Source organism: Bidens hawaiensis, unplaced genomic scaffold (genome assembly GCF_021521415.1).
Source record: "Bidens hawaiensis isolate Kalapana, Puna unplaced genomic scaffold, B.hawaiensis_p1.1 tig00023636_1, whole genome shotgun sequence".
NCBI classification, from domain to species: domain Eukaryota; kingdom Viridiplantae; phylum Streptophyta; class Magnoliopsida; order Asterales; family Asteraceae; genus Bidens; species Bidens hawaiensis.
In genome coordinates, this window is record NW_027493709.1 from 279,298 (window position 1) to 295,750 (window position 16,453).

General features: G+C 34.8%; 1 protein-coding gene across 1 annotated transcript; it reads left to right on the forward strand.

Moving 5' to 3' along the window:
* Positions 1-3,138: 3,138 nt before the first annotated feature.
* Positions 3,139-9,053, forward strand: LOC143567779 (adagio protein 1-like). Its single transcript, XM_077054097.1, has 2 exons — positions 3,139-3,377; positions 7,156-9,053. The coding sequence occupies exons 1-2, from the start codon at positions 3,139-3,141 to the stop codon at positions 8,762-8,764; spliced, it is 1,848 nt and encodes a 615-aa protein (XP_076910212.1). The 3' UTR covers positions 8,765-9,053.
* Positions 9,054-16,453: the final 7,400 nt, after the last annotated feature.

The window sequence follows — 16,453 nt, forward strand, 5'->3', positions numbered from 1 at the left end:
TCCCATAAAGTTATATTGTTGTACAAAATATAAAATTGTGAATTGAAGCTATAAAAGTAATTTTTATCTCCTAAATACTAGAGTTTACAATAAACCAATTATGTTTCAACATGTCATTAATTTGAACTAAAAATCTTATATCTGGCCTTTCCGAATAACAGAAATTTTTTTCATTATTTTAAAGTTTAATACCACTCCCCACCACCAAAATTTGATTGAAAATATACTAAAAATCAAGAAAAAAAATTGAATTTTTTCCTTGATTTTTTTTTTTCATAAAACAGAAGAATTCTATCCTTAAATGAAGGGTCCATTTCATATTGTTTAAAATAGAGACTGCCAATTGTTCATGTTTTAATTAACTAAGGGTCTATTTCATATTGTTTAGGATAGGGATTTATGATGAATTAAAGATCAGAAGTAATAATTTTGTCCAATAGTATAACATTGTGAATCAAGATATTTAGCTTCTCCAATTGTTATATTTAAAGATAAACTGATCATGATTCTATAACTATGCAGTTCAGCCCCGGCTCTAAGGGTGTGCCATGTGGGTGCCGGCCGGGGCAAGTGTTTTTCGTGGGCACAATTTTTTTGCAAATTTCCAATGTTATATATATAAAATACCCGAACGCTTATAATCCCACTATTTTTGTAATACTCAAAAACATTTTAGACCCACTTTTATTAATTACAAAAAAACTTATATGCCCATTAAAAATTGAAAAAGGTCCATTAGTTTTAATTAATCAATAAAAGTTAAATAAATAAAAACAAGAAACGATAAGCGGGATAACAACATAGTCAACTTTGAACACCATCAGCCACGGTGGCGTCTGCAGAAAAGAGTTTTTCGAAATTACAATTGTTGAAATATTATTTACGATCCACAATGACTAAGAAAGACTTAGCGGGTTGGCGATGATAGGTTTAGCAAACGAAATATTAGATGGCATAAACTGCGAAGAGTTGATTCATCAATTTGCTATCAAGAATGTTAGAAGAGCTTCAAAAATCCTCGGTTAGCTATTAGCCTATTCAGTATGTCATAAACTCATTCTAATACCGTGAGTTACGTTAATTCTCAGGGCCGGCTATGATGCAGTTAATGCAGTAAAAAATCAAATATCGGTACAAAGACCAATATTTGAGATAACGATTATCGCGGTCGATAACTTTATAATAAACACGTTAACATATATATAATATTAATACAAAAGTGTCAATATTTGAAAGATGAAATTCACCTTTTTCTCATCTTCCTTACGCCGTCGTTCTTCTTCTCTCTGTTTGTTCTTCTGCGCCTTCTTCTGAGCACTTGACAAATTTCAAACCAGAATCACATAAACACGTAACAATAATACACGCTAAAACCGTAAATTAACACTCACTTCTTGCTTAATGTCTCTGATTCCTCAGGAACAGGTGTAGAGTTGTTGTCCGCCATTGTTAACGGTGATGAATGAAGAAGCTGTTAGGGTTTTGGAAATGACTGCAGTGGGATTAAATTCAAAGAAAAGGGTAGGATCGGGAATTTATTCGGGTGGGTAGGGGCATATTCGTCAACTAAAGGATTCGATTTGTCGAGAGCTTGGTGCGCAAGGAATATGATTATGATTATGATTGATCCTTGAGAAACACGTAATTAACAATTTTCTACTTTTCTAGTAACAAAACCCGCTGAAGTTAACGCGAATTTGATGTATTCTCATTCATGTCCCTTATTGTACTATACTAAATATAAAAAGTATATTTGTAAACATTCAAAACAGTATCCTCGCTCACATAGTTTATGTCCCTTATTGTACTAGACTAAGCGTACTAACTCCCCGACAACGGCGCTATTTTGATGGCCATTGTTTGAGTCATGCAAAAACCTAATTAGTTAGGGTAAGTCAGGTATCGTGTCCACAAAGGTTATGTGAACGGTGTAACATGCAATCAATCTTAAAATGTCAAGAATGAGACCGGAAGGATGGAACCGGTCTCTTAAGATTTGGAAACGGCTCTGAAATGTCAAGAATGAGTCCAGAGTCGTCAAAATGTTATTTTATTCAAAACCCTAAAATTCCCGATTTCACCACCCATCGTGTAGAGCGATGGACCAAAAGCCAACAAATTAATAAAATAAGTCCATCTCGTAGCGATGGACTGTCTTCCATCTCGTCGCATAGACAACAGGTTTTCTCACCAACCAACTTTGTTTCTTGTATTGTTTTGCGTGCTGGTGATCCCGGGTCTTCATTTCGTGCTTGTGCATGTCCATTTTAGCCTTATTAATCACTTGTGACCTGAAATAATATACACATGTATGAAGTACCAAAGTCCATGAAATAAACAACTAACAATAAATAATTAACGAACTAAAATATGTACAAACTAACTGACCATCACACGGGTTCTGGCTCCACGATGTTATTCGTATCGGATTGGGTCTCAGGTCGGATTAGGTTTTGACTCGGAACGGGTTCTGCCAACCCGAAACCAATCCTAAATTAAACCCATCTCGAGTCAAAACTCGTGCAGACCCCAAACCCGTCCCGCCCGAAACCGGAGCCTACCAGAAACCTCTCCTGACCCGGACAAAGCAACTCTTTTACTAATTGACGTTTTCCAACCCACACCCACCCGACTCAACTCGTTTGTTTGTTTTAAGAGTAGAGGATGATAGGAAAAAGAGAAAGTGAAGAATTTCAGTTTCATCAAGTTTACCAGAGTTTATTTTCAAAATCATGTAATTAGAAAAAATATTTATTAAAATAGTATAGCTTGATAAATATTTTTTCTGACTACCCTACCTTTGGGAATAAACTCAAGTTTACCAACCAACAACTTATTTACATTTTCCTCTTCCGTAAACCAAACGTCAAATAGCCGGCTCATTTAAGGCCCGTGTAATGTAGTATGAGGGTGCGTTTAAGCTAACTTTTGTACCTTGGGTTAGGTTAGGTTAGGTGGTAGTTCGGTATTCTTCTATTCAGCCAAACCAAACCTTCACTTGGCCTCGTCAACACCACTCATTTCATTTTACGATATACAACACACACACACACATTTTAATTTCACACACAAATCAAAACCCTAATTCATTGCTGGCTGTTGAATTGGGTGAAGCGATTGATTAATTGATTAAGTTGTATGGAGTGGGACAGTAGCAGCAGCAGTTCTGATCTCAGCGGCGACGACGACGGAGGAGTGGGATTCTTGTTGAACGATGGCGGTCCGCTCCCGTTCCCTGTCGATACGCTGCTTCAACCGGCGCCGTGTGGATTTGTTGTTACGGATGCTTTGGAGCCGGATAATCCTATTATTTATGTCAATTCGGTCTTCGAGATCATCACCGGCTACCGCGCTGAAGAAGTCCTCGGTCGCAATTGGTAAGTTGTGTGTTTTCGGCCTTTTTGTATCAAAAGGAATTAGGTGTTTGAGAAGAATATTATATTTGGGGAAATGTATATGCAGAGGAAGTAATGTTTGGAAGTAGTTGAGATTATAGCTTTACGGGTTGTTTGGCAATCTAGTGCTGAATCAATAAGAGGTCTCGGGTATATCTTTGAAACTTAAACATTAAGAGACTCCATGAACCCCATTAAGAGGTGTCTTTTAGTGTAGTGAACCAAACACACTGCACCTCTGACCAATTTAATGAAATCATTATTAATAGGCTACCAAACAACTCCTTAGTTACTTGGTTTGTTTTCATTTGAATTCATGGATGCTTGTTTATAGGGGCACTAGGTCTTCTTAGAATAAAGAAAGAACATAACCATAGTTGTTAATAGCGCTCGTAGCGTTGCGGTAGGTTAGCATTAAGTGGTATGTAGGGGGTACATGAGATTCCTTATGAAAATTCCTTATAACTTTTCAATAAGTTAATAAGTTACAAAAGTGTAACTTATTAACTTTTCTCTCTCACATTTAAAGCAATCCCAAACACCTTATTCCTTTTCAAAAAGTTAATAAGTTGGTGAAAATAAGCAATCCCAAACACCCCCGTGGTGACCAAGCAGTATGAAATAGCGACCATCTGTAATTTTTTTTATTTCATAAGCTATTTTGGTGGTATTTAATGATTATATATTAGCTATTTAGGTGGTATTTATTGATTATATATTGATTGTAATCGCTATTTTGGTGGAGTACTTCAATGTAAAACATTAAAATAAAAGAAGTTCTAATACCTTATCACTAAACACCAAATAGCGCCCGCTATTTCATCACTATCACTACATAGCGTATAGGTAGGTTGTCGTTATTGACCACTATTCGCTATTGACAACTATGAACATAACATAACATACGGTTAGACCTTTAGCTTCTCATGGTGATATAATTGATAGAATTTTTTTTTGGTAGTATATAGTAGTATGATGAATTCAGCATTAAGCTGAAAGAACATAACATTAGCATACAATTTGAAGCTTAAGCTCTTCATGGTTGATATAATTGATGAGATTATATTTCGGTAGTGTATAATTGTATGATAGATTTAACTGTAAGCTGAACTTTCTTATTGCCTACTATTTATTGGCATGCCCAAAGAACTTCCAAGGAAATGAAGATTGCCCATGATCCCATTCTTAGAATAGAATAAGAACAATAGTTTGGTTTTTGATTTGTAGTTGTTGTACCAAATTGTCAATGCACCAAGTCTAGCTAATGGCTGTTTCCACTTTTTTGATAGTGTTATATGGTCAAAAGTTTATTGTAACTGATTTGTAGAAGTAACTTAGGAGTTAGTTTTCTAGGCTGTTTTGGTCTACTTTTAGATTTGTTTATGCTTCCTCCTAAATAGTGTTGCATTCATCATTAACAACTTCGCAACTGTATTTGATATTTGATGCTTCATATGCTAAAACTGTATCAGCGGAACGGGGATTGGATTAAACCACATCATATATTATGGTTTCTAGATGAGCTAGATTTAATATTTACTGGTCTAGCTTTGAGATAGGCATTTTCTTACTGCTTCTACTTGTAACCCCCAATTATTTTTCTTCTTGGTTCGTGCTCATACTACAAATAGCTACTGCATACCAGTTGATCACTTTTGACTACTTGCCTTCCCTTAGTGATTTTTTAAGGGAATTTCATCCTACACCATGAGCTTTTAAGTTTTAACATTATGAAGCACTAACCATATAATTACCCTTCCATACACCAATATGCTACGATATCAGCCTTAGGTGAACCTGGATATAGAACTTATTATTTGAAGCTATAATCTCTTGGAAACATATCGAGTTGAATTTGATTTTATTGTTGTGTGTGGACTTGTGAAGTACACAAATGAAATTTTAGTATGATGAAGAGATTGGATGTATGACGGATTATTTTGAATTTTTGATAGTATTTATTGAGGTCTATCACTTCTGCTCATGTGGTGTTGGAATATCTTTTTAATAAATTTTTTAAGACTTTTAGAACACCACAATACTGAAAAAAGATTGTGCCTTAAACATGATTGCTAGAGTTCATACACAACCTTTCAAATTCCCAGCATTTTTTTTTGTGAGTTTTCTAATACCTTTACAGACTCATATACTTTGAAGATGTACTGCCCATTGCATCTAGTAGGGAATGAGGCAGTATGCCACATTAGTTGATTGCCTTGACAATCTTCATTGATTGATATTCAGTTTTCGTCTGTACACTGGTGCTAGAATTTTAAAAAATGTAAGCATTTGTTTCATGCATACGGCCCTAAAGACTTGGAATGTGATAATTGAAGGCATATTTTCAAGTGACAAATGAAGGCATGTTGTTTAGGTCTTGCGGTTCTGAATTCTAATGTGTTCTTGAAGACTTGAATACAGTACTGGTTCATTGGTTTCAAGTTTTATCTGCCAATTCTTTTAGAACTTAAGAAGTAGCGGATTTCAACTTGTACTTTACATATGTGCAAGTTGACAGATTCATTTAATGTTTAAACAACTATTTTTAGTTGAGCTGCGGGATGTTTAAATAACCATTTAAATGAGTCCCAAATTCTAATGTCGCAAGGGGAATACTTAGAATCATATTTTTTAATTTGTTTCTGTATGAAATTCAAAGCGAATTGCGTTAGCATGTAGGGTTTTAGCACATTGTTTTATGACTGATTTCATAGTTACATTAGATTTAAAGATCTTAGGCTCTTAGCTATGATTCATTATTTTCTTCGAATGCCCCTGGTTTGTACTTCGGTACTAGAGGTGTGAAATATCTCTTTTCTTGTTCGTCTTTACAAATTTATCACAGGGACTTTTAAGTCTTCATGTTCTATTCACAAACTGAATAACGTGCCCATACATAGATGTGTTTTTAGGGAGTCACACACGTTATATCTAAGTAAATGTGATGTGCATTGTAGTTGGTATAAGTAGCTGCACTCAATGCACGCCATAATTAAGTTGTCACCTTACAAAGGTCTAAGCAACATTCTTTAATGATTTCTTTCTTATCTTCTATATGTAGTATTTTAGTTTATCTACATATCTGAACAAAATGCTCACTTTGTTATTGAGGTGAGAATTTTGGAGACATACCTTGAGAAAGCTGAACCAGGGCCGAAGGAAATAACTTTAATTTAATGATGAATATACCAAGAGTAACTAGAAGAAATAATCAATGATAGTTTAGGAAAGCAACTGTCCAATAATTCTGCCTCGGTTCCAAGTACTTTGTACTTGGATTGGTGAAGCTCCTAGTGTATAGCACAATCCCAATACATGTGTTATTTTGACTTCTGACACTTCATATTTCTGGTATAGTTTAGTAAAGGTCTCTTTTAGTGATTTCAAAGTTCAAATACATGTATGGTCGTATGAGAGCTTCTTGTATACAATCCACAATGTCGTTTGTTTGTAGCATTTAACAGGGAAATCTAATGAACAAAAAAACTAGGAATGTATCCCACCGAAGAGTAGGAATTAACATAATGCAACCTCCTGTAATGCTTTAAGAAAAATTTAGATTAGCACTTTAAAAATACAGTTTTTGTAATCATATTCAATGAACCAGTTACCCAACTCGCCTGACGAGCCCATCTTGCTATCTTCACTTTTTATTGCTACAGTATGTTGTACTATTTTTCAAATGTTATATCATCATAGCATTGTCTACATGTGTGTACACTTGTTTTTATTCAATCTAATTTTTTTATCTTTTTTTCAGCCGGTTCTTGCAATGCAGAGGTCCATACGCAAAAAGAAGACACCCCCTAGTGGACTCTACTGTAGTCTCAGAAATCAGGAGATGTCTCGAGGACGGGATTGAATTCAAAGGCGAATTATTGAACTTCACAAAAGACGGTACCCCATTAATGAACAGGTTGCGTATGACCCCTATATACGGTGATGACGAGGTAATAACACATATCATCGGGATACAATTCTTCACAGAAGTTAATCTTGATCTGGGCCCATTAACGGGGTCCACAGCAAAAGTAACCGTGAAATCATCCGACCCATTTCGGTCCAGTCTCCTCTCGTGTCGGCTAACACCAGACGGGACCCGCAACTCCTCCATTGGACTTTCCGGGATTTTACAATTAACTGATGAAGTGATTTCCCTTAAAATACTCTCACGGTTGACCCCACGCGATATCGCATCTGTCGGTTCGGTTTGCAGGCGGTTTTATGAGGTGGCTAAAAACGAGGACTTGTGGCGAATGGTGTGTCAAAACGCGTGGGGTAGTGAAACGACTCGGGTGTTAGAGACAGTTCCCGGGGCTAAACGGTTGGGGTGGGGTCGGTTAGCTAGAGAACTTACGACTCTCGAAGCGGCTGCATGGCGGAAGTTGCCGGTCGGCGGTGAGGTGGAGCCATCACGGTGTAATTTCAGTGCATGTGCGGTCGGGAACCGTGTGGTTTTATTTGGTGGTGAGGGTGTCAATATGCAACCAATGAATGATACTTTTGTACTTGATTTGAACTCTAGCAAACCTGAGTGGCAACATGTGAAAGTCAGCTCACCGCCCCCGGGTCGGTGGGGTCATACGCTCTCGTGTGTGAACGGGTCTAATTTGGTGGTGTTTGGAGGGTGTGGGACCCAAGGGTTACTCAACGATGTATTTCTTTTGGATTTAGATGCTAAACATCCTACATGGCGCGAAATTTCCGGTTTAGCCCCTCCACTTCCGCGATCATGGCATAGTTCGTGTACTCTTGACGGGACTAAATTAATTGTGTCGGGCGGTTGTGCGGATTCGGGCGTACTTCTAAGTGATACCTTTTTACTTGATCTTTCAATGGAGAAACCGATTTGGAGGGAAATACCGGTCACATGGACCCCACCTTCACGGTTGGGCCACACGTTATCGGTGTATGGTGGTCGCAAAATCTTGATGTTTGGCGGTCTTGCTAAAAGTGGGCCTCTTCGGTTCCGGTCGAGTGACGTATTCACCATGGATTTGAGTGAGGATGAACCGTGTTGGAGGTCGGTGACTGGAAGTGGAATGCCCGGCGCAGGTAATCCAGGTGGCAAAGCACCACCGCCTAGGCTTGACCATGTAGCCGTGAGCCTCCCGGGTGGTAGGATATTGGTCTTTGGTGGGTCAGTTGCGGGTCTTCACTCGGCTTCACAGCTTTATATTCTTGACCCCACCGAGGAGAAACCGACATGGCGGATGCTAAACTTACCTGGGCTGCCCCCACGGTTCGCTTGGGGTCATAGTACGTGTGTTGTTGGTGGTACCCGAGCCATTGTTCTCGGTGGTCAAACCGGTGAGGAATGGATGTTAAGTGAGCTTCATGAACTATCTTTAGCGAGTTCTGTTATCTAAACATATTGTACAAAAAAGTCAACACGTGTGGTTGCTTGGCTCAGCACTTACAGGTGTGTGGAGACTGGAGATCTTGCAGAGGGTGTTCCGTTTGAAAGTACGATTTTGTCAGATTTGTGCAGAAAAACGTCGTTTTGTATTGAGTGTCAAGTTTTTCGGTTAAGGAGTAATTGACACAGTGGGTAGGGTATAATATGGTAATATACTTAGGTCTTGCTATTTATAATGTATGCACATGTAATGGTATGATTGTGTTATGAACCAAAACTAAAATGTTAATGTTGCTTGTACATAGTTAATGTTGCTTGTAATGTTGCTGAATGTATTCAGCTCCTCTACCATGTTCCCTGGAAGCCATCACCGACAACTTTTTGTCCATGGTTCGGCTCCTTGTTCGGCCATGGATTACTAGTTCCGTTTTGCCAGGGAGGTTATATGCTTGTGTGTATATATGTAATGAGAAACTTAACAGAATTTTTTATAAATAATACTTTTAAAGGCTGTGCTTAAAAAACCATGTGTTTGTTATTTTTTACTTAAAAGATCATCAAGCTAATTTGTTTTTATGCTATATACTTAAAAGATCATCAAGAATGATTTAGATGCTTACATTAATATGTTCTTTGATACTTTTGGTCGAGGTGAAATGCTGTTTGGTTCTTGTAATGTTTTAGGTTCTACAATGGCGAGAAGATGCCGAAATCCAACTTTAGATGTGATGGTGTATTGGATTAGGCTAGTCTAGCGTGCCAAACCCGTAAAGAAGTTAGAAACTTTTCGTGCCAACTTTAGATTTATTGGTTTATGGTGATCCGGCGTGTCAAACTTGTAATGAATGTAGAATTTTTACAAGACTAAAGGGTGACACTAATCCAGAAAATTGTGAACTTGTAATGAATGTAGAATTTTTACAAGACTAAAGGGTGACACTAATCCAGAAAATTTTTACACATGAACTCGAACACGTAGCCTGTTTAAGTTCAGCTTCTGCTTAGTACTTCAAAAAAATTTCAAATTTATGTTTAAAATACACGTACATATAAAATATTTACATTTAAGTTATAAAATCAGTGACTCTTTTCTTTGCATAACCGGTTGAGGGTCAAGTTATTCTACAAATAGAGAAAAAAATAAGAAATATGAAAATGATTTATAGCCACATAAAAAAACACTTAAAAAAATTTAAAAATAAATAAATAAAAAATCATAACTCAAAATTTAATAAAAAAAACAAAAAAAGTAAAAACACAAAAATGTTTCCACCGTCTTCCTCCTATAAAAAAAATACAATGTTGAGGGAAAAAGATCATTATGTCTTTTTGTTTATCGTTGTGTTTTGTATTCATTTTCGTCATTGCTGTGTCTTTTTTCCTTGGCATTGTCTTTTTTTCTTGACATTGTGTTATATTTTACAATTTATTGTGTCTTTTTTTAGTTATAATTGTCTCTTTGTTCATTTTCGTCACTGTGACTTTTGTCTCTGCATTGTCTTTTTTTTTTGGAACGAGAATCACGAGGGAAACATTTTTGTTTTTTAAATTTTTTCATTTTTTATTTATATTTTGAGTTATGATTTTTTATTAATTTTTTGGAATTTGTTTGAGGGGTTTTTTGTGTGGTTACAAATCCTTCTCACCGTTCTCATTTTTGCCTCGCTTTGTATTTTAACTTCCCCCCGGTTGAGAATACCATTTTCAAAAGGCATTTTAAAAAGTATAGGAAATTGGATTTTAATAGTAATGCGATTTTCGTCCATATAGTTTGCCAAATATGTGATTTTAGTCAAATAGTTTCAAATCTGTGATTTTCATCTATGTGGTTCATTTCACTTGCAATTAAACCTGACTGTACTAACCCCGTTTAGCCTGATCATTAAACACATCAGTGTGCCCCTCATGTGAGGGGCAATTTTGTCCTTTTTTTCTCAAATACCCCTCAGCCCCTCACACGAAGGGGCTTGCGAATTAGGGTTGGGGTTTATTTGGGAAGATAAAGGACAAGGTTCTTAAACATAAGGTTAAGCAATGCGTATAAATCCCAATCGGATGCGAGACCCGGTTGCTTACCTTGAGGGTTCGAAAAGGGTGTTGGAACTTATTAGGAAAAAGCATACCACATCAAACGTCATACGAACCACAACTTTAAGCTGTTAAATGTGACCATTTTCCTTTGGTGAATAGAAAATGGATGCACTCCTACTCTTAAAATTGCTTACAAGTCATGGTGGTTCATGCAACGTCTGATTCCAAAGACTCATTTGTTTATATTGTGGTTTTTATTGAAAATTCGAAAAGTCATGGTGATACATGAATAGTTGAGTTTCAATTCGTTTTCTTTATTTATATATATTCATTTATTATTGTGGTTTTGATTGAAAATTCGAAAAGTTATGGTGATACATGAATAGTTGAGTTTTAATTCGTTTTCTTTGTAAGTATATATTCATTTATTCTTATGGTTTGAATTGAAAATTCGAAAAGTCATGGTGGTACATGAACACTCGATTTTCAATTTGACTCCATTGCTTATATTAATTTTGTATTGGGATACGAAGATCTGTGGTGGTTCATGGATATTTTAATATTGTTTCCATATGGTTATTCGGAAACTTATGAAATTGTTATTGAAATGAGAAACTCGTAGTGGCTCATGGACATTTCAGTTTCGATTTCAAATTTTGTTTCATACGATTTTATTTCTTTATTTATTTTTATGATTTATATAGACTGATTCCGATTTTAGGAATGTTTCATGTAATGTTTCTTTTCGTTGTTAATACAAATGCCATATTTACGTTTCATGTCACGCGAATCCTTCACGCTTCGCAGCATGTCTTCTCGTTTTCCTCGACATCTCCCTCGAAACTCAACCTGTAAAATGACAGCCCAGATTATCAAGCAAATGGCTGGCGTGATCCCGACCATGATAACCCAAAATTCATCAAAACCCACACCAACCACAACAATATATGCAAAAACTATGCTGTTACCCAACCCTTTACTCAGCCCAATGCCGTACGTTATGCCCCAACATATTCAACCATGCAATCATGCTACCATTTGTAGTGACCCGAGCACACCCGCAAAACTTTGAAAGGCTTAACTTGTTTCCGCCATGCAACACTTTACCCTGCATCCCTTATCCACTTAAAGTTTATTCATTTTCTGACATCAATACTTAGTCCCTTCATATTCATTAAGTGTAACACCCCGGCTAAAGCGGAAACGCCCGAGTGTGACGTACATATTGCTCAAACACACGTGACACTATTTTGTGACCATAATAACATTAATCCATTAAAGCATCATGTAACACAAGTTCAAATGAGAATACAAATTGAAATCAAATCATAATAAAAACAAATGTCTCGTTTATTAAATATCCTAGGTATTCTAAGCGTCTTCTAGTCCTTCATCCTCTAATCACAGTACCTATAACATATGTATAAAATACGGTAAGCTATAAATATAGCTGGTGAGATTTCCACAGTTTATGTACTATGTAAAATCCATACAATTCCATGAAAACTTGTGAAAAGCACATAAGGGTTCTTTACACTCGATGCAATGGACCTAAGTGTAAAGAACAAACGAAGGTCCTTTCCAGTTGGGGCTACCAACGTACTTGGATAATGAGGTCCCCTTTCCACTCGATACGAATGGACATGAGTGAAAAGGGGGGCGTATGATCATACTTAATGAGGCAACCACTTGAATTCCACGTATATAACAATTAAACAAATAAGCACACAAGTCCATGATTGAATTGTAGTTTGTAAGTAATCGAAGTAATAATACTTGAAATTTATAATGGATACATATGCCATCCCAAAATATTAAAACATTTAAAAAGGGGTTGTGAAAACTCACCTTATGAATAAGGTAATAAAAGAACTTGAAAGCGTTGAAGGATGCAAACAACCGAACGCGTCACGAAAGCCGGAATGTGTGATCTAAAATAAGTAAGAACAAGACTTAATCGATAACCTTACGGGATTGTATTTTATTGAATATTTTATATTATTTTGTTATAATTCATTACAAATTTTATGGCTCTTTGATTATTAAATTATTATTTCTGCTTTAACAGAAATCGGTCATTAATATGATTTAAGTATTTTAGCTGCGAGGATATGAAGTTTAAACATTCAAAATACTTGAACTATTGTTTATAAGTTATAATTATAATTATTGCGTTGACGGAACGATTTTTAGGAATTTAAGGCTTACTTTACGTTTATTAAACGATTTTTAATAGCGGCTTACGAAAACGAGAGACTTGGTTTTTAAATGTGAAAAGGTGAGATATATGTTATGGTTAATTTAGATAATTTTTATTTAATTTAAAAAAGTTTTTATAAATTTATTTGATTTTTAATTGATTAAAAATTAATTGCTAAAGAATAATAAATTAAATAAACTTGTATATAAAAAAAAGAGAAAACGGTTCTGACCCGGGGTTTCGAACCCGGGTCTGTGCGTTACGAGTATGAGATATTAACCAACTGGTCTAGGATTCATATTCGTTTATGTTTTGATTTCCATTGTTTAAATATAATAACAGTTTAAGTGGATTTTCATAATAATATTAATAACAGTTATTGGATCAATAATAATAAAAAAAACACGAAACCCGGGTCTCATGGTTACGATATATGGGTTTAACCAATTGGACTACAAGAACAATTCATTTTAGGTTTGAAAAAGATTATATATAATAACTGGTCTGATTTCATCTTCTTCATCATGTATGAACCCCAATTTCAATTGTTGATTCTGTTCCATGGTTGTTACAATTAGATTAGGGGTTTTGTTTATTAGTGTAACAATATTAAGAAGCATATATTAATTACCTTATAAGGTTTTGTTTTGACCGAAACCCAGTTGCCAGAAAAACAGAAATAGAACTCCCAATTACAGATAAATTGGTGTATTAGAGGGGGATTGAGAAGTGTGAGTGAGTTGGAATGAAGCCTAGGGTCCTATTTATACTATCAATCGGAGCGTGTACGCGTTAATTACATTAATGGTGAATCCCATGAAATCCGGCGACAAGTACGGGGTGTTTTATGGCAAGGAATCACAATTAATTAGTCGGTTAATGTTTTAGGTCAATGGAGAAACACGTTTATATAAATATTTGGTTAAAATAATAACGTTTGGTGGTGTTCGGGTCACCTCCGGCGCCGATTCCGACAGCCGGTGGGTGGCCAGAAAAACGGGGGTGGGGGGGAGGCGGGTAGGGTTTTATGATTTAAATAAAAATTTTAGTTTAGTCCATGGAGATTCAGAAATGTTTTAAATGGAAATGTAATATCTTTAAGTTAATAATAGTTTCCGATATTTACACTTTTGGCTTTAAACTTTATAACCAAATTATATGACATTTGGTTTTGGATTGTTTAGGTGTTTAACCCGTACGAGTCGATTACTTTAAGCCTCGAAAATTTATAAACACTTGAATAACAAAGAACATCGAATATTGAACAATAAACGTCGGGAATACTTTATTAATGATAAATAATACAATGAAATGACCCATCGGGTCGGGTTTACAAATACAAATACGAATCGAAATTGACGAATGTCACATCAAGCATGTCTATTTTTTAAAAATCCATGCATACTTTCCCACATTTATTTCTTTTAATAACACCTTATACTTATAATTTCAAATCTTCGATTATTTTACATAATTAATTAATAAATATTTAATCAAGTTGATTTTCTTCAAAAGGACTTTAAGTCAAATCAAATGGTTTATCATTATTATTATTGCTATTATTATTACTATTGTTACCATTATTATTATTATTATTAGGATTATTTTTTCAATGAAATCTTCAAAATAAAATAATATTTTTCTTCAAATAAGTTTTAAGCCCTTTGAGACTATTTTTCTACAACAAGTCATTTTATCTGGCAATCCTCAATTTTCTAAGACGCCGCCCAAAATCTTTATTTTACGTTAAAATTTCACAAAGTTTCGCAAGCTTTAGCAATAACCAAGGACTTTTTGTATATCATAAAAATAAAATAAAATAAATAATAATAAAAAAAAATTACCTTGAGTTACAAACGCATCACGTTTTTGCAACCGATTTTCACAAACTAAAACGAATCTCTTAAAGATCATTTTTTTCCTTATTTGTCAACGCCAATGAGTTTTGGTTAAGAAATCATGGCATCACCCCCACACTAACTTTCATACCACAAACCCACTTTCGAGAAGACAAGCATCGCAAGTTGCATTTTGTTTATCTTTCCTTCTTCTTCATGTATATCTTTTTTACACAATTCTATTTGGATATAATCGAAATAATTCTATGTATTTAATTCTTTTGAAGGTTGTTTATGAGATTTATATTTAAGTTTGGCTATTTATTGATTGTTGAGCTATTTTCGTTGGTATTTACTCTCAACCACGAAACACACAAATACATGCATCATTTATAGTACATAGTTGCTTTATTGAATCGATTTACTTTTGTTTTCTCAAGCTCGCAGTCTATGACCGATTTCCCATGAACGCAATCGTTTAATGGAAATTGGGAATATGAACATGGTTGTATACATAGTTATCTAATAAAAACCTTATTCTACATTGGGGCTATGTTTATAGCTATCTAATAGAAGTAACGTGTACATGTTGGGTTTGTAATTATTTTTACATGAATTTTTTGGTTATTTGTTTGGTTCTCTTTCCGCTCAATATTTCATCGAATCATTTTGCTATTATTTGATCTCAATGCTTCATTAATTTGAGGCCAATGTTTTACTTTGATCTCAAAATTTTAATTATTCACTTTGATATTCTTGATCTTAATGTTGCCTTTATTCACATTGATAGTTTATTTTATTTGAAATTTCATTTGTTTAACATGTAATTATTGACTCAACTTAATCTATTTTGATATCTTGACGTCAATGTTTCGTCTATCTATTTTATTCTCGAACCCAAACGCTTTATCGACTTATGTATTTATATTTTCTTAGCTCAATGTTATATCTAATTACCTTGTTATTCTCGACTCCAATGTTTCATCTAATTATTATGATGTTCATGATCTTGATGTTTTCATTCATTATTCTTATTATTTTGGGTTACTCTAGAATCTCGTTTATTTCATTTTAAACTTCAAGAACATTGTTTATATTGTTTAAACTTCAATGGTTTCATTTATTTATTTTGACCTAATATTTTCTCGTTATCATTGACCTCAAGGGTTGTTTATATAATTTGTTAATTTTGATCCTTATAGTTCATTGTTCTTGATTTCCATGTTTTCATATAAGATTTTTTTAGTTTATTTATTGTTATATCTTAAAACCCACACAATGAGACAGATTATGTGGACTATCCGACGATAAATGTAATTATGGGTTGACATGTAATTATCAAAGTCTTGGCATGAAAAACATAATAAGTTCAGTTGTGTGCGATAACTCGGAACCTAGAATGATTTTGGAAAACGGGACAAATACAATGTGATAAGGGTATGGCGGATACACTGTTGGTACATCATATGTACAAGTGTCCTTATTATATTTCCCATTGTGACGTTTTTTGGGTTATTCAAAGATCAGTGTTATTATTATTATTATTATTGTTACACACACACACACACACAGCAACTCCATATAGGAGTTTTTTTTCTTTTCTAAATGATTTTTTTTAATTTTAGGACGA

What these genes read in the sequence shown, in the direction of transcription:
- LOC143567779 (XM_077054097.1), top strand. Translation starts at nt 3,139, where the DNA reads ATGGAGTGGGACAGTAGCAGCAGCAGTTCTGATCTCAGCGGCGACGAC. An exon ending in GAAGTCCTCGGTCGCAATTG is followed by an intron (nt 3,378 to 7,155) that starts GTAAGTTGTGTG and finishes TCTTTTTTTCAG; the next exon opens with CCGGTTCTTGCAATGCAGAG.